Source organism: Lepus europaeus, chromosome 13 (assembly GCF_033115175.1).
Source record: "Lepus europaeus isolate LE1 chromosome 13, mLepTim1.pri, whole genome shotgun sequence".
NCBI lineage: Eukaryota > Metazoa > Chordata > Mammalia > Lagomorpha > Leporidae > Lepus > Lepus europaeus.
Genome location: NC_084839.1, coordinates 69,203,491 through 69,220,973, shown reverse-complemented (window position 1 = coordinate 69,220,973; position 17,483 = coordinate 69,203,491). Strand labels below are relative to the sequence as shown.

At 43.4% G+C, this 17,483-nt stretch overlaps 1 protein-coding gene across 1 annotated transcript; it reads right to left on the bottom strand.

The window, feature by feature from the left end:
- LOC133772362 (uncharacterized protein C2orf78-like) lies at positions 1-14,537 on the bottom strand. The gene is made up of 4 exons (XM_062208851.1): positions 14,531-14,537; positions 9,186-9,224; positions 2,729-3,478; positions 1-1,974 (listed from the first exon to the last, which is right to left on the bottom strand). Exons 1-4 carry the CDS (start codon positions 14,535-14,537, stop codon positions 59-61), a joined length of 2,712 nt encoding a protein of 903 aa, XP_062064835.1. The 3' UTR covers positions 1-58.
- Between the last annotated feature and the right edge of the window lie 2,946 nt (positions 14,538-17,483).

Genomic DNA, 17,483 nt, shown 5'->3' with positions numbered 1-17,483 from the left:
TAAATATATAAATATATCTATGTGAAAAAACCAAGTGATTCAACAGTCTTAGTAGCTCTTACATTGCATAGCCGTAGTATCGAGAGATAGCCATCTCCTTTTCCCTCTCGATGAAAAACTGCAGTTTCCCCATAGAGGTGTATTTGGCAGCATTCTCACGCTGCTGTTGAGCCCGCCTCTTCATAGCCTCTCGCTCTGGCCTCTGTTCTTCTGTGATGGGATTTGACACTACAGGCCCAAGAATATCAGGTTTCCTCCATGGAATTGGTTGGCGGCTGAAATCTTGAATTAGAAATGGGTTTTGAGGGTTGGGTGGTGACTGGAGCTTGGCCACAGCAGCAGAAACAGGCTCCCACTTGAGAGAAGTGTAAGATGACTTGTTAGGTGCAGGCCTAGAGACAGCAGATGGAGGGATACCAGGCCAGGTAGGGTGCATCCAACCGGGTCGAGTTGAAATTGGCCGAGCTGGTCTGGCAGGAACCATGGAAGCTGTGTTGGCAGGAGCTGGTTGGGGTGGGTTGACTGTAGTAGGTTGAGCCTGATTAGTAGAAGCAGGCCGGGCAGGGTTCCCCAGAGTGGGCCTGTGTGAGGCAAGAGACTGTGGCCTCCGAGGAACAGGTCGAGGTTGAGGCTTACTGACATTGGGGAACGGCAGAGGTATCAACTTCACCTTTCCAGGTGGTGGCAGGTCATACACGGATGGAGATGCGCACCCTTTGTCAGCTTCACCATCCAGTTTCTGGGCACTGACTTGTGCTTTTTCAGGACCTGTACCCTGCTGTGGGGTTTTCAGCAATGGTGTGAGAGCTGAGGATGCACAGCGGTCTTTGATGTTGCTTGAATTTCCCAGGTTCCGGTAGGACGAGAGGCCAGTTTTCTTATCGTTCTTCTTCCCCAGCGCATGGAAAACCTGCACAGACTCTAGCATGTGCATGCCTAGGCAGCTTCTAGGTTTTTTGAAGCTCTCTTGGGTAAGCTCAGGCGGATTTCTCTTCCTCTTAGTCTTGGGGACGGATGGTTTATTTTCGGCCTTGGCTTTGCTCCCTGACTGCTTGCTCTCTTGAGCTTTCGTAGAGTTGTTTTCTCTGGTTCTTCTGGCCTTTGCTTGCCCATCGCACTTGGTTTTCCTGGACCTTTGAGATGCAGCTTTCTGAGGTTTGATGTTTGGTTTGTTGGGCATATTCACAGGATCCCTGTCACAGGCTGCAGCACCGCCTGCGAACACTTCTCCCTCTAACAGGATCTCTGGGACCTTTGGCTGGATTTTGGTCTTGCTGTTACCATTGATCGGTTCAGCAGCTTTACGCTTTTTCTTCCTGACTCCATCGGAGAGACCCTTTGTGTCTCTTGAAGGGTCCTGCATCTGAGTCCCTTGGATGTCTCCAGTATCTGTGGCATTGCTTGCCTTGGGACCATTGGGTTGGTCAAGATCTTCCAAGGAACTGAAGATCTGGGGAAGGCAGATCTCCTCCACCAGCGTGGTAATGTCTGCAAAGCCATTGCTAGCCTCACTCCCATCTTCCAGTAACCCTTGATCGTCAAGGCTGAGATTATTTCCCAGAATGGCATTTGTAGGATCAGGCTGCTTCTGTGGGCAAACAGGGTTATCAACACAAGCCAGCAGATGATCTCTGTCAGGGATTTCCAAAGGGAGCAGTGGAAGATCTTGGTTTTCTGCTGGGTCCTGGAAGGCATCCAGGGGCTTGGAAAGCTTGGTTTTGATGTCACCCAGATTGATATTGTCTGTTTTCTCCTGGCTTTGATCTCGAGGTAGTACCAAGAGATTAGTAGAACTCTGCAGTGGAACTATCTTTGAAATGTCCCCTGTCTCAGATGGTGAGTCACTGTCAAGTATCTGGATATTTCTGCTCCTGCAGGACTTGGGGAATTCTGCCGTTTGTGGCAGACAGAATGTCTGGCTTAGAGGTTGCAATCCCAGGGGAGAAGTCTCCATCCCCGGGAAATTTTCCATCACTGCAAAAGAATCAAGGAAGAAATCAGTCTGTGGTATTTGAGGCGCCCGCACTACCTATCAGTGCCGAATCTAAGCACTTTCCAGCCAGTGGACATGGGATATGACTAGATGTTCCTAAGCACAAAGGCAACAGAGAGTTAGTCCTTGACCTACTTATCTCTAGTGTCATCGTTTCCTTGGCTTTGTCTTCTTTGGGTCAATTAAGCAAAGAAATATCTAGTGCTTTTAAAGGAAATGTTTCACAACACCTAGCATTCTCAGATTGGATGTTTGTTTTCTCCCCACTCTTCTGGGCAAATAGGAGCACCGCCCACCAGGAAGTAGGAGAAAGCAGAGCTCTTTCTCATGACTCATGCAAGCAAGGGAAGATTCTGGGCCTGTGTGTATCTTTTTTTTTTTTTTTTTTTTGACCGGATCTCAGAACACATGACCTTAAATCTTGAGGTCATTTGAGGAAACTAAAACTGTCATTCTGAAATTAAGAACTCTGAAATGCTTTACAAAGAGACTTAAGCAAGGGAGAATAGGAAGTGATGTGATGGTTTAGGAGACTGATCAGCTAAGGAAGTGAAAGTGTAGCATCCCTCAGTATGATCTTGGGCTTCTCTTCTCCCATCTAGATTAAGTGTTCCTCTACAGAGTTCAAAAGGGAGAGCACTGAGCAAGGGTAATGGTTGAAGAGCCACCACTCTCGGCTGCAGAGTTGATGTGCTTTTGACCTTATTCCTTTCCTGCCTAATTGTTTGCACTCACCTTGGAAACTTGTTCCTGTGATGGGTTGAGCAGGCACATTGTAGTAGATTCCAGAGGTCGAGGCTGGTGGTGGGGCATCTGTGGGCTGAATCCTTTTGAGCACCATCACCATTTCTGGTTGAGGGGCAGACGCCACACTTCCCATGTATGTCACAGGGCCATAGGATTGCAGACAGGGGCCAAGTTCTCCAGAGAGCACATGCCCTGCTGTGCCTTGATTATAGTAGTAGACCTGGCTTCCTTCTCCATATGGAAGGGACAGGCAGTTTCCCTGATTTGGAATCTGAGTTGCTGTGCCCTGATTCAGTGATGGATACAGAGGGGCCATGGTATTGGCACCTGAAGTTTTGTTATATTGGGCTGTCATAGCCATGGAAGAAACACCAGTGTCCTGGTCAATGACAGTTACAGTGAAGTCCTCGAGCGACGAGGACTTCTTTGCAGTGCGTCCTGTGATATTCCATTCAGAAATACCTGAGTAGGAGGCAGCAGAAGTGGAGCTCTGGCTCTGGCCAGGAACTCCAGACAGCAGAGTTGTGTTAGAATGTTGGCAAAGGTAGGCACTCCCCATGAGTGGCTGGAAAGAGGTGGCAGCGGCTGATGGCAGTAGCCAAGCCGAACTGACAGTTGGGGCAGACACTCTGGAGAAGTCGCAGATGCTTCCTGGTAGGGAAGTCGCAGTGCCTAGCGTGGGAATAGAGAGCTGCAGGGAATTTGCAGTCCCAAGTAGGGATGGATTTTGGAGATTTTCTGTAGGAAACAAGAGTGAGATGGGAAAAGGAATTAGATTGTTGAAGTTTTATCATTATCTTAGCATTACTGATACCAGAAGGAGTCTAACACCAGTATTCCCTCAGTCACCAAGAAGGAAACAGTTCATGCCAGGCTGTAAGTGCCAGAGCAGTTTTCTACCCTTATGCTGCACTTTGTTTATTGTGGATTGATGTACAGGTGTGGGGCAGATTCAAGACATTCATCATTGCCTAGACTGGAAGCAACCTTCTCCCTGCCTTTCTTTCCCTTGAGCCTGCCCCCAGGTTTGACTCCTAAGGACTTCCTGGAGGTGAAGCATTGTAGAACAACGAGGTCTCTGGCGAACTTCTAACACTCTCATTTCACAAGTGAGGAAAATGAGGCTCCTCGAGATCAGATTGACTTACTGGAGTTCCCCCATTGTGTTAGGGTCACTGCCAGGTTATAGAACCAACTCCCCTTTACAGGATTCTGCTCAGTTGAAATAAACACATGAGCATTGGACAAGTAGAATTTGGAATATAGGGGCCGGCCCTGTGGCATAACTTGTTTATTCCCCTGCCTGCTTGGCTTGCATCCCATCTAGGTGCTGGTTTGAGTCCCGGCTGCTCCACCTGCAACCCAGCTCTCTTCTATGGCCTGGGAAAGCAGAACAAGATGGCCCAACCTTGGGCCTCCTTGCACCCTTGCAGAAGACCTGGAAGAAGCTCCTCATTCCTGGCTTTGGGTCAGCTCAACTCTGGCATTGCAGCCATTTGAGGAGTAAATCAGCATTTGAAAGATATCTCTCTCTCTCTCTCTCTCTCTCTCTCTCTCTTTATCTTCCTCTCTGCAACTCTGCCTTTCAAATAAATTAAGTAAAAATTTTTTTTAAAAAGCCCTCCAAATTAAATAAATAAGGATGAGAAAGTACATAATAAAAAAGGATTTGGAAAATAGGTATTTTTGCGCCCTTTTAGAAGTGGTTCCTGGGGCTGGCCCAACCATATGGGCACTGGTTTGAGACCTGGCTGCTGCACTTCCTATCTAGCTCTCTGCTATGGCCAGGGAAAGCAGTAAAAGATGGCCCAAGTCTTTAGGTCCCTGCACGCACGTGGGAGTCCTGGAAGAAGCTCCTGGCTCCTGGCTTCATATTGGCTCAGCTCTGGCTTTTGTTGCCATCTGGGTAGTGACCAGCAGATGGAAGACCTCTCTCTCTCTGTCTCTGTCTCTCCTTCTCTCTGTGTAACTCTGACTTTTAAGTAAACATACAAATCTTTAAATAAAATGAAAGCGGTTCCTTTGAAAACAATACAACACTGTCATCTTTGGTGCATTGTTTTTTGTTTGTGTAAGGCATGTGCCATTGCCTAGAGTCTACATACAATCTATCCCAGCTGGTATTCAAGGTCATTCTCTATCCTAATCCTAAAATAGAATGGTCTCTTAAGAGTTATAGTATGCTGGCACCATGGCTCAACAGGCTAATCCTCCGCCTTGCGGCGCCGGCAAACCAGGTTCTAGTCCTGGTTGGGGCGCTGGGTTCTGTCCCGGTTGCCCCTCTTCCAGGCCAACTCTCTGCTATGGCCCGGGAGTGCAGTGGAGGATGGCCCAAGTCCTTGGGCCCTGCACCCACATGGGAGACCAGGAGAAGCACCTGGCTCCTGCCTTCAGATCAGCGCGGTGTGCTGGCCGCGGCGGCCATTGGAGGGTGAACCAACGGCAAAAGGAAGACCTTTCTCTCTGTCTCTCTCTCTCTCACTGTCCACTCTCCCTGTCAAAAATTTAAAAAAAAAAAAGAGTTATAGTAATAATAGTGATAATTCATACATGAAATAATGGTATTTGTTTTATGGGATTTATGTGGAGAATGATACAGTAAGTTATAGAAAGTAGAAAGATAAAAATCCTGAGGGGCTGGCGCTGTGGCACAGTGGGTTAATGACCTGGCCTGAAGCACCGGCATCCCATATGGGTGCCAGTTCAAGACCCAGCTGCTCCACTTCCAGTCCAGCTCTCTGCTATGGCCTGGGAAAGCAGTGGAGGATGGTCCAGGTCATTGGGCCCCTGCACCCACGTGGGAGACTTGGAAGACGCTCCTGGCTCCTGGCTTCGGATCAGCACAGCTCTGGCTGTTGTGGCCGTCTGGGGAGTGAACCATCGAATGGAAGACCTCTCTCTCTCTCTCTGTCTCTCTCTCTCTCTTTCTCTCTGCCTCTCCTCTCTCTCTGTAACTCTGACTTTAAAATAAATAAATCTTTTTAAAAAATACTGAAAAACATGTACTGTCACAGAACTCAAAAGCATAGCAATGTACTTCAAAATGTGTATGGAATGCTGGATGAAAAGATAAGCTTAGTTTGCTGCAAAATATTTTGAAATCCATGCATATGAGTGGTTTTCTAAGTCTCATGGGGAATATACATTATTATAAACTAAGCATGGATGTCAATTTTTTTCTGACTCTAGAGTAAATGTATGCCTTCATTCCATTTCCACGTACTTATTGAAGTGCTCTTATAAATAGATCTTAATGGAAAAATGGGTAACAAGCATCAAAGAATAGTACATTTAATATGAAGTTTCTTATCTCAGCTGCAATATTATTTAAATGAATATTACCTCCTTTATTATTAGGAATACTATAACCAAAAATATCCCACAATGGTGATTTTTTAAAAGATTTATTCATTTATTTGAAAGGCAGAGTTAGAGAGGCAGAGGAAGAGAGCGAAGTCTTCCATCTGCTGGTTCACTCCCCAAATGGCTGCAACATCCAGAGTTGGGCAGATCCTAAGCCAGGAGCCAGGAGCTTCCTCTAGATCTCCCTCATGGGTTCAGAGGGCCAAGGACTTGGGCCATATTCTACTGATTCCCCAGGCCATAGCAGAGAGCTGAATCAGAAGTGGAACAGCCGGGACTTGAACCCTGGGCCCATATGGGATGCCAGCACTGCAGGTTGTGGCTTCACCTGCTAAGCCACAGCACCGGCCCCTGCAATGGTGATTTTTAAATGACTTTCTTTACTTATGGGATAATCTAGCAATAGAAAATGTGTCCAGGCAGCATGTTGCAGTAGATGCGGATGTAAAGGTACCCATAATTTAAGTGGACAATTATTTCATCAAATACTTGTCCAGAGCATCAAGCAAAATAGTTAAGTGTAAGTGGATTTCTTTTTTTTATGCTAATTCTCATTCCTCTGAATATTCCCCAGTGAGTACCAGGTATTGGTCCTAATAGAAACAGATATTTCAGTTAATGCAACCATTAAAAAAACAGAGAGCACTAAAAGATCATGAAGGTTTTTGTATTTGTGCTCAAAACTTATATGATCCTCATCCTTAGCATCCAGGAAAATATCATCCCCAAAGCCAAAAATAAAAATCACCACCAGAAAAATTGTTTAAAGTAAATGTAGAATCAGAGATGTGGGCTTGATCTTTTATTTTCCTTTCAGGTAGGTCTTTCTCTTCATGCTTAGTTCCTAAAATAGTAAATGACTCTTAATAAGTAAGTACTCTGTTTTAGGAAGAAAAAATTATAAAGATGATAGGCACCCTTGAGTGAAATCTACCACACAAGGGAATATGTCCACTTGTTGCAGAATAGGATACATCATTTAAAAAAAAAAAAAAAAGGACTTTAGTAGTAGAATATAGTTTACAAACCAGAATGAACTAGAACATTTAAAATCCCATTTCCTCCAGCCCCCTAGATAACTGCTTTAGTGAGGTTCCTTGTTTGGAGAAGGCCTCATTTCCATCACACATTTCTAATGTTCATTTTCAAAGCTTTCATTGTTCAAAGAGGCAATGGGAAAAAGCAAAAACCAAACAACTGACTGTGACTTCCGTAAAGCTACCTTCCCAGTGATACCCTATACTGGCCTTCATTTCCTTTCTGGTGCATTAATTTAAGGATTTGTACAGCTCTGAGTAAATTTCACCCTATGCTCTTATTGCTTTAATTAAAATCTTACATCCTCCTCAATATTCCATGCCAGACCACCTCTTTTTTCTTTATGAAATACCCTATGCTGCTTACTCTTTAATTCTTATATTTTTTCCTCCATCATTTTTATTTTTCCTTCCTTTTCTCAATATCTGTTGTCCCAAACTTCCTTACCCTAGAATATCTGCCTCTGTGCAGCCCAGGAATCCCCATCCTCTCTCCCTATTCTCTGTTTTAATCTAACCTAAGTAGAAAACTCCAAAATATGTGACTATTACTTTATGAACAACATTCAGTTTGAAATACCAAAGATAAATATTAGTGGAGGCAACCTATACAGTTCAAACATCTTGGTATATATTGCCAGTTTTCTATTCCATCTGGATTTTTTTCTCTATTTCTGTTGAAACAAGCACTCTCAAGGAGTCACTGATTTAATTTTCTGTGTGAATAAAATTTTTTATTGTTTTTTTTTTTTGTGCCGAAACCCAGGATCGTGAATACAATTTAAGACTCAATATTTGAAAAGGAGCAGAGAGAATAACTGAAGAGCCAAAGTGACTCCATTTTAAAACAATAAAAAAAGCAGCCTCCGTTTCCCATAGCAGACCCGTTTCTTTGTAAAGGCAGGCATCCAGGCATTCCGGAGATATCAAAGCTTACCAGGGTCAGCTAGCTTGGTAGGCCAAGAACAGCACAGTAGAGATTGCTAAACAAAGTAACTCCCTGTACCCCAAGCTTCCGTGCTGTAAGCCCCCACTGATGTAACTCTTTTTTCCTGCTGATGTACCCTTTTTTCCTTTAAAAACACTCCCAAACAAAGACCAGGGCTTCACTCCTTCCTCCGCTGCGCCAGTTGGTTGGATGGGGTCCCTGTCGCGGCTTGTACTTTTAAAATAAACCTTGCTTTTGCAGTTCGGTGTGATCGGGTCACTGATAGCTTCTTGGGGATCTACTTATCTGGGCACAACATCTGGGGGCTCGTCCCAGGATCCTCAGAAGCCCCCAGCGGCCTTATCCCTGAAGGTTTATACCAGTTGACTGGGTGAGTTCGTTAGTCTATTTGTTCGCTGTTTAACTGTGTCTAAGTCTGAATTTGTAGCATCGGCTGCGGTTGCATTTGTAACCTTGAATTTGTGGGTTCTGCCCAAGTGGACATACTCACGGAGCAAACCTGGAGGAGACTGGGGAGACCTGGGAAGGTCCAAGTTGTGATTCGGGGGATGAGAAAGGGTTGCTGCAGAACCCTCGTCCCATCTGCACGGTCTTTGGTCGCATTCAGCTCCCAACTTCGGAGCTGGAGAGACCTTTAGTAATAAGACCATTTGATTATGGAAACTTCATACGGGCCCCGCGTTTGATTTTTTTTTTTTTTTTTCGGTTAGGTTGTGTTTGTCTTGTCTTACTACAATTGACAACCAACTTTACCAGACAGAAAATGGGTGCGACTCCTTCCTCACCATTGGACCTCACTCTAGTGCATTGGAAAGACATTAAAAGAATGGCTCACAATAACAGTGTGGATGTAAAAAAAAAAAAAAGAAAGAAAGAAAAAAAGGCAATTGGGTTAGTTACTGTTCTTTGGAATGGCCCACTTTCAAAGTGGGCTGGCCCAAGGAGGGAACCTTTGATCTAAATATTATATCCAAAGTTGAAGATTTAGTTTTCCAGCCTCGAACCAGGCATCCAGACCAGGTGCCCTACAACGTAACCTGCAGGAGCCTTGTTGATCGAACCGACGGACCCCTCCCCTGGGTCAAATCTTTTCTACCTTCCGTTTCTAACCCATCTGCCCCCTCACACGTGTTCCCTGTAAAACCAAGAGAAGAACAGAAACCGCCCATTCTTCAGGGGGAAACGGATGAGTCTGAAATTTTTCCCCCACCTTGTTTTCCTCCTGCAGGAAATGTTCCACTGCCACGAGAGGAGGCGGTGGGACCACGGGAGGAGCTGCCCCAGGGCCCAGCTCCCCAGCCAGATACCATAGTGCCTCTGCCTCTTAGGCTGGAGCCCCGTGGCACAGGGTAGGAGGGACTCCATGTGTATCACCAGGCTCTGTTAACAGGTCTCAAAGCAGGGGCGCGCAAGATTGGCGTGAAATTCGAATTTGGCCTTAGAGACTGGCGCAGACTGGGTAACTCTCCTCCCCCAGCCTTACCTCAAAATTTGAACTTTATCTTAGAATCAGGTCTGGTCCAAAGTCTACTCTCCCTGTCTTATCAATGAAACAAATTGGGTATCCCACCTTTCTGATGGCTCTTCTGTTTTATCTTGAGTAAGCCAGAAGATATTGCTTTGTAACTTGCTGAACTTATTTTACAATTTGTTTTAACAAATTTCTGGGTGGTCAGTACTCAATAAAACAGTAATAGACAATTAGTACTTGTTTTAAATATAATTTTAATTTTAATTAAATTCAGATAAAGCTATATAATATCAGCATCTTAAGTCACTTATGTGTAACTGCTAATTTAAATTGGGTAAAGACAAATGAGGTAAATGTGTCTAAATGTAAACTTTGGTACTCTCAACACTTTATGTTCTATAGAAAATCTATTTGAATTTGCTAACGTGTTTTCATAGATTGTCCATATAAAAAATAGTTCAACATCACTTAAAAGTAATTAATGCTGAAATTTGATGTGTTGCCTTGTTTAGAAATGTTGTCTTAATTTGGAGATTTTTAATAGGTTATTTCAAAATGTAAAGCAAAGAAATTAACAGATGACAAACATCACAAGTATAAAAATATGTACTTAATAAAAAGGTTAAAAAAAGAGTTTTTTAAAATAAAAAAGACATGGTTTAAAAAATTACTTCATCCTGATGGCTAGTTTACTCTAAACTAAAATAAAAGTAATAAAATGTTTCAAGTAAGTTAAAAAGGGTGTGAAAAAGTCACAAAAAGTTATAAAAATTTTTTGGTTACAAAAGCTATTACTGATTCTCTGTTAAAGCAATGAGTTAAAGTAATCTATTATGTTCTCTTGATGTCTCTGTTAAATTCTAATTGTTTAAAAACAACTGAGTTTTTATTAAGAGCTATAGGTTATTTAAATATGTGTTTATTTTCAAACCTTTAAATAATCACCTTGTAACAATGATCAAATTTGGTCTATATAATGTCATGATGTTAAAAAATCTTATTTCAACTAGATATCCTGGATTTTGAGCCTTCTTGGCATCCTTGACAGGCATTCAAAAATCAAAGTTTCAAAAAATTCAGACTCTAAAATTTCCAGTAAATTTTGAACTTCGGTTTTTCCAGTTTAGGCCCAACTGAAAAAAAATTGAAGAATATATATATGTCTCTCATCTTGTAGAGACACCAACTAATTAGGCTATTTGGATTATATTTAAAGTACTGTCAAGATGTAAAGTGGTGCTAAATTTTAAGTTTCTATAATATGAAATGGTATTAATACAAATGTCTAAAAATTAAAAAGTCTAATGATCTTGTGTTACTAAACATAATGGTCATCTTGGTAAGGGGGCCCCAGAGGCCTAAAAGAGTTAAGTGTGCCTTGTGAAATCCTACAGGTGCTTTCAAAAATGCTATGTAAAGTAAACAAGTGTCTCTTGTTGGTTAACAAGCTTGTAATTTTAAATATGACAACTTAAGGTATTTTGTCATCCACAGTTTTGTATATCAGATTTATTGCTCGTAAAACTAAAGTGTTATTGGTTCTGTGTTTAACTGTCCTCCTATAGGTTACAATGAAGTTTTTCCAGAAACATCTATTGTATTCAGTTCTTTGGGATGACTCTGTAAACTGATAAATCCAATAATGTATTACAAGTACCAACTAAAAAAAAAAGTGTAGTTAACTAAGGTTACTAAGATCAAAAAGTAATTCAAATCAATTGGTAATTTAAAAAAAAAAGAAGGGTTAAAAATTTTAACAGCTATTACTGAAACTGCTTTATTGTTCTGATATATGTGACCCTGTAGTCTGATGTGAAACTAAAAACATTTTATATACTTGTGCTTAAATTTGCTGGTCAAGCTACACCATGTTGGGTATTTAAGAGATGTTTCCGAGTACATATATTCTTAAAATTTGTAAAGGACATTGAACCTTCTGGTAAGTGTTTTCCTAAGTTGTTGTCTAATGATTAAATCTGCTTGCTAAGTTTTCATTTGATATTACTCTTAAAATGTTTGTGCATGGAAGAGCTGTCCTGCCTTTTTGACCCTATTGCCATATATGATTATTCCTTGTGAGATTACTTAATTACTTAAATTTAAAACTAGCATAGGAAATTAAAGCCACTGCCAGAGTAACATATCACAGAGTAACATATCTGTTTTGCCTCTGGTGGTGCAAGGTTTTTAAGCATGGCTGGTAACTGGTAAGATTTTGTAGTGACAGTCTGGCAGTATCCTTGCATAGCTATTTGGGTAAGGACATAAGTCAGTTCTGTTAAAGGTCAACCATGTTCAGAAATCAGAGTAACTCAGCCCAGCTAAATATTCATCAGAAACTTGCCTATAAGTATAGACTTCTGTCTAGGCAACAAAAATTAGAGGTGGGACTGAGCACCCCCTTGACTTGCATTCTCTGGTCTGATTTAACAAGAACCAGGAGAAAAAGAGAGCTGGACATCAAAAGCAATGTAAAGATGGGTGGCAGGCTTATTACAGGCAGCTCTGTGCAGTGACCCGCCCTCAGGGAGACCCAACAGGCCAGTCCACTGCGGTGGCTTCTGATGAGGTAAACCTGGGCTTCAGCAGAAGTCAGCTTATAAAGAGCTCTGGCAGCTCTGCCAGCCAAGAGTTGGATCACTAAAAATGGACCTGCCCTGGAGTCGAAGGACTTCAGGTCAGAGCCACAGATCTTATTGGCTCTAAGCTGAAAAGCCCTTCACTTAGCCCAGCCTCCAAAGTGACCGCCACTGTTGAGAGAATGGCCAAGTAGGGTCAGTAACATTACAGACAGAGCTGTAAATTTCCTGTTGGAGATGCCACCTACCTTTACCTGGCCAGCTCTCCTCCCAGGCCAGGTAAGTAATAAAAGTCAACAGCGTGCCTTCCCCAAGGAGATTCACACCTCCCTTAAAATGTACCCTGTGTAAAAAGATAGATAGGTCTAGGCCCCTTAACTTACAAGGCCTAAAGCCCACCAGGTTATTATCAAGCCCCTTCTATCAGGTTCTCCTTGCCTCTCAGTCGGAAAACTTATTTGTAACTTGGACAACACCTTTCTTGACTCCTCTAATAGCAACTCTGTCCTTTGTTCTGGACCCTGTCTGGCCCACTCCTGGGCCTCATTCCTTTGTAATTTTGTTGCTTATTAAAGTCAGTGGTATACAAACATTCTGTACATATCCTGTGGGGACAGCAGTAGTATCTCTTAAACAGTATTACCATAAGTAGTGTACTTCAAAATGTAAATTACCTTGTTTAAAACTGTGACCTTAACATCTGTATAATTAGTGTATATGGTATCTACTCTCCATTATCAAGATAATTCATTATTAGGTAAATTTGGCTAGTAGAGAATACAGTTCTGTGAGCGGTGTTTCCTATTAAATATCAACTACTGTCTCAGTTACACATAGCAGCAGCAGCTCTGCCTTGTTCAGGAAAAGTAAATGCCAAAGTTAAAAAGTGAAAGACATGCTGCAAATAACTAGTCATTATTCTGTGTGTAAAAGCAGAGCAAAAATTCAACGCTAAGAATTTCTGTAAATTCTTTGTTCTCTGTAGTAGATTGCTGTTTATACTCCTAGCATGTGTGTACTGATAATCCTCTCCCACACTAATGAGTGACTTTTCTCCCGGTTTTGGCTGGAATCTGCTTTATTCTCACCCTGTCTCTATACTACAGTGTCTGTTTAAGTGTTTACAGCTGGTGACAGAGCAAACCAAGGCCTTCGGCAACCAGGCGGTCAACCAAATGCTACTACAGGAATGTGCTCGGCTCCCCGCCCAGGAGACAGCGGCTTAAGACATCGCCCCATGGCAGCGAAGAGTGTCTTGTTGCCCCACATCAACAGGGGTGGCTCTGGAGACGGATCCTCATCCCTCTGCCCCTCCTGGACTTCTGGGACTGATGTGGTGGCTGTGCACCACTCTGGAAAAGAACGCTGCTCTTATGCCAATTACTCGGGCCTAATAAAAGATAACATGGCTGGCTAAGGTCAGGAAAGTTCTGGAAAAGCGCCAAAGAGACCAGGAGGCCTCCCAGGGATGGTTTGAGCTTGGTTTAATTTCTCTCCATGGCTCACCACCCTCCTATCAGGAGTCATAGGGCCCATTATCCTTCTGATTTTAATTTTAACCGATGGGCCTTACATTATTAACAAACTTGTACAGTTTATGAAACAGAGACTGGGCACCATTCAATTAATGGTCCAGCGGTCCCAGTATAAACCCATAAATATTTGTAAAACCCATAAACTGTCAGTCCAAAACCCATGATTGGGTTTTTCAAACATGTACAAAAACAAGAGGGGAATGAAGAGCCAAAGTGACTCCATTTTAAAACAATAAAAAAAGCAGCCTCCGTTTCCCATAGCTGACCCGTGTCTTTGTAAAGGCAGGCATCCAGGCATTCCGGAGATATCAAAGCTTACCAGGGACAGCTAGCTGGGTAGGCCAAGGACAGCACAGTAGAGATTGCTCAACAAAGTAACTCCCTGTACCCCAAGCTTCCGTGCTGTAAGCCCCCACTGATGTAACTCTTTTTTCCTGCTGATTACCCTTTTTTCCTTTAAAAACACTCCCAAACAAAGACCAGGGCCTCGCTCCTTCCTCCGCTGCGTCGGTTGGTTGGATGGGGTCCCTGTCGCGGCTTGTACTTTTAAAATAAACCTTGCTTTTGCAGTTCGGTGTGATCGGGTCACTGATAGCTTCTTGGGGATCTACTTATCTGGGCACAACAATAACCAATCTACTATCCCATTGTAGCAAATGAGGAAATAGCTTTTCTGTGAGAGTTAACGATTTGTCCAAAGTCACATAGCCCATAAATGTCGAAGCAAAACCTGATATTAAGTCTCCAGATTTATAGTTCAATACTCCACCCTGTATTCCAAGTTGTTTTGACTCTACTACTAAGTTTAGGGTGAGAAAACATCTAGTGAGGAACTTTTAAAGGTTTCTTTCCTTACCTGACATGGTCAGAGAAGAGGAAATATCAACGGTAGATATGAAGGTTGAAGAGACGATACAGAGGATAACTGGCTGGCTGGTGCCAGCAAGCACATGTGTCCAGTATGGAGGTCACTGGCTACTGGTCACTTGCGATATTCCAAATTTGTTTACAGACAGCTCCATGGAAACCCCAAGATTCCACCAGGTGGTAGCAGGTTTGGTGGGAGAATGATGTCAAAAACAGGCAGTTTAATGGTCTGAGGTAGCCAATAGGAAGGTCAGGATTCCCAGTGAGAAGAGGAGATTGGGTGGAGGGAATGGTGGACAGCTGTAGCGGCATCTTTAGTAGAGCTATGGCAGTTGAACTCTGGGATGGTGAAATCCTGTAAAGACAGACTTCCCCAGCCAACCAGCTGTTAACTGGGAAATCTTCTCAATGTTTCTCATACATATTCATTAATGTAATCAATTATTACTTATAATCTGTGTATTATGTTAAATATCATGCATATTTGTAGAGTTTCCTGCCTTGGCGAGGAAGGAATGGGATGTCCAGGTTGAGCAGTTATGGTGCTTCTGAAAGGATCTAGTTGATCTGATTAGTGAACTCCCTGTAGCTTTTAAAGGTCCAAAGGAAGGGATCAAAGAGCTCTTTCTGTAACTTTGTTGTAGAGTAAAGCCCATTGCGTGTTCCTTGTAGGGAACTATGAGTCCAAGGCTCTTCCCCAACAGTTTCTTCTTCCTTGGGCTGGGCCAAGTTGGACTCACATCTTTCTTCCACTCTCCTTTCTCCCTTTCGTCTTAGGCTTTGTTTCTGGAACAAGACTTGATTGGTGTTCTTCACTTACAGTTGTTACCTGCCGTCAACTTGCAGAAATAGGGTCTTCTTTTGGAAACAAACACTGTAGAATAGGAAGATACAGTTGACTACCAGTGGTCCTTCTCCTAGCCACAGGGAGTGATTCTTTTGCCCAGAGTTTGCCACTTCAGGTTCTTTGTGCCATACAGACATGCTGGCATCCTGTTTCTTTATATGTGAGGAGAATTTTGGATACTTTCTCTCTTCTCCAACAGGTTACTCCAGTGCAAGGCCAGACAAAGTAAAAAGGAGAACAGTTGGCCGGCGCCGTGTCTCAACAGGCTAATCCTCCGCCTTGCGGCGCTGGCACACCAGGTTCTAGGCCCGGTTGGGGCGCCGGATTCTATCCTGGTTGCCCCTCTTCCAGGCCAGCTCTCTGCTATGGCCTGGGAGTGCAGTGGAGGATGGCCCAAGTGCTTGGGCCCGGCACCCGCATGGGAGACCAGGAGAAGCACCTGGCTCCTGGCTTTGGATCAGCGCGATGCGCCGGCTGCAGCGGCCATTTGGGGTGAACCAACGGCAAAAAGGAAGACCTTTCTCTCTGTCTCTCTCTCTCACTATCCACTCTGCCTGTCAAAAAAAAAAGGAGAACAGTTGAAGAAGACATTAATGAAGATAGGAAAGAGTCAGGGTGAGGGGTTGGGAGAAAAAAGGTGGATTTTTTGTTTTTTCTGTGAGAAACAAACTGACCTATTTTGGCTCTAGTTTGTGTTAGGAGAACAGTTAATTATAGATAATATATTAACATTTATGATATGTATTAATTTTATTTATATTAATACAGCTACAAGTGTGGACATTGTGGTACAAGGGGTTAAGCCACCAAGTGCAATGCCTGCATCCCATATCAGAGTGTCAGTTCAAGTCCCAGCACCTCTCTTAATACATTTAGGAGGCAGCAGGTGAAGACTCAAGTGACATTCAGCTGGGAGACCTGGAAGGAATTCTGTGCTCCTGGCTTCTATATGGCTCTGCCCAAGCTGTTGCAGACATTTGGGGGAGTCAATAAGTGGATAGAAGATCTCTCTGTATTTCTCTATTTCTCTTTCTCTTTCTGTCTCACTGTCACTCTCACTGTTTGAATTAAGATGGAAATAAATAACTGAACATTTAAAAATCATGCTGTATATAACTTGATACTTGATTACTGACTCACCTTTAAAAATAAGGAAAAGTAGCTATGGAGTATGAGAACTGTCATGAATTCTGTACACTGAGGAGAATAATGTGTTTTCCTATATAATTTTATGTCATTACCTCATTTATGTCATTTATTGATATATTCGTAGAATGTAGATTGCTTTTAAAGGTTCTGGTTTTTCTACCCTTTTTTTCCCTTGTCATTTTTTGTAAAGATTTATTTATTTAGTTGATAGGCAGAGTTATAGAGAGGCAGAGGAAGAGGCAGAGAGAGAGAGACAGACAGACAGAGAGAGGTCTTCAACCCGCTGGTTCTCTCCCCAGATGGCCACCATGGTCGGAGCTGTGCCGACCCAAAGGCAGGAGCCAGGAGCTTTTTACAGGTCTCCCACACGGGTGCTGGGGCCCAAGGACTTGGGCCATCTTCTACTGCTTTCCCAGGCCATAGCAGAGTCTGGATCAGAAGTGGAGCAGCCGGGACTCGGACCGGTGCCCATATGGGATGCCGGCGCCGCAGGAGGCAGCTTCCCTGGTACACCACAGCATCCTCCCCACCTTGTCATATTCTTAAGGAACCCAACATTTTGATACATATCACACATTTTATCTTATTTTTTTTTATTTGACTGATAGAGTTATAGACAGTGAGAGAGAGAGAGACAGAGAGAAAGGTCTTCCTTCCGTTGGTTCACTCCCCAAATGGCCGCTACGGTCGGAGCTGTGCCGATCTGAAGCCAGGAGCCAGGTGCTTCTTCCCGGTCTCCCATGCGGGTACAGGAGCCAGGCGCTTGGGCCATCCTCCACTGCCCTTCCGGGCCGCAGCAGAGAGCTGGACTGGAAGAGGAGCAACCTGGACTAGAACCAGCGTCCATATGGGATGCTGGTGCCACTCAACCAAGTGAGCCACAGCGCTGGCCCCCTCATTTTACCTTATTTTAAGTATGTGTTTTTCTGAAAAGCGGAGCAGCACA

Coding starts and splice junctions, on each gene's coding strand:
- LOC133772362 (XM_062208851.1), bottom strand. Junction 3,479..9,185: donor AGATGGGTTAGAAACGGAAG/GTAGAAAAGATT, acceptor TGTTTCCTACAG/AAAATCTCCAAAATCCATCC. Junction 1,975..2,728: donor CACAGGAACAAGTTTCCAAG/GTGAGTGCAAAC, acceptor ATTCTTTTGCAG/TGATGGAAAATTTCCCGGGG.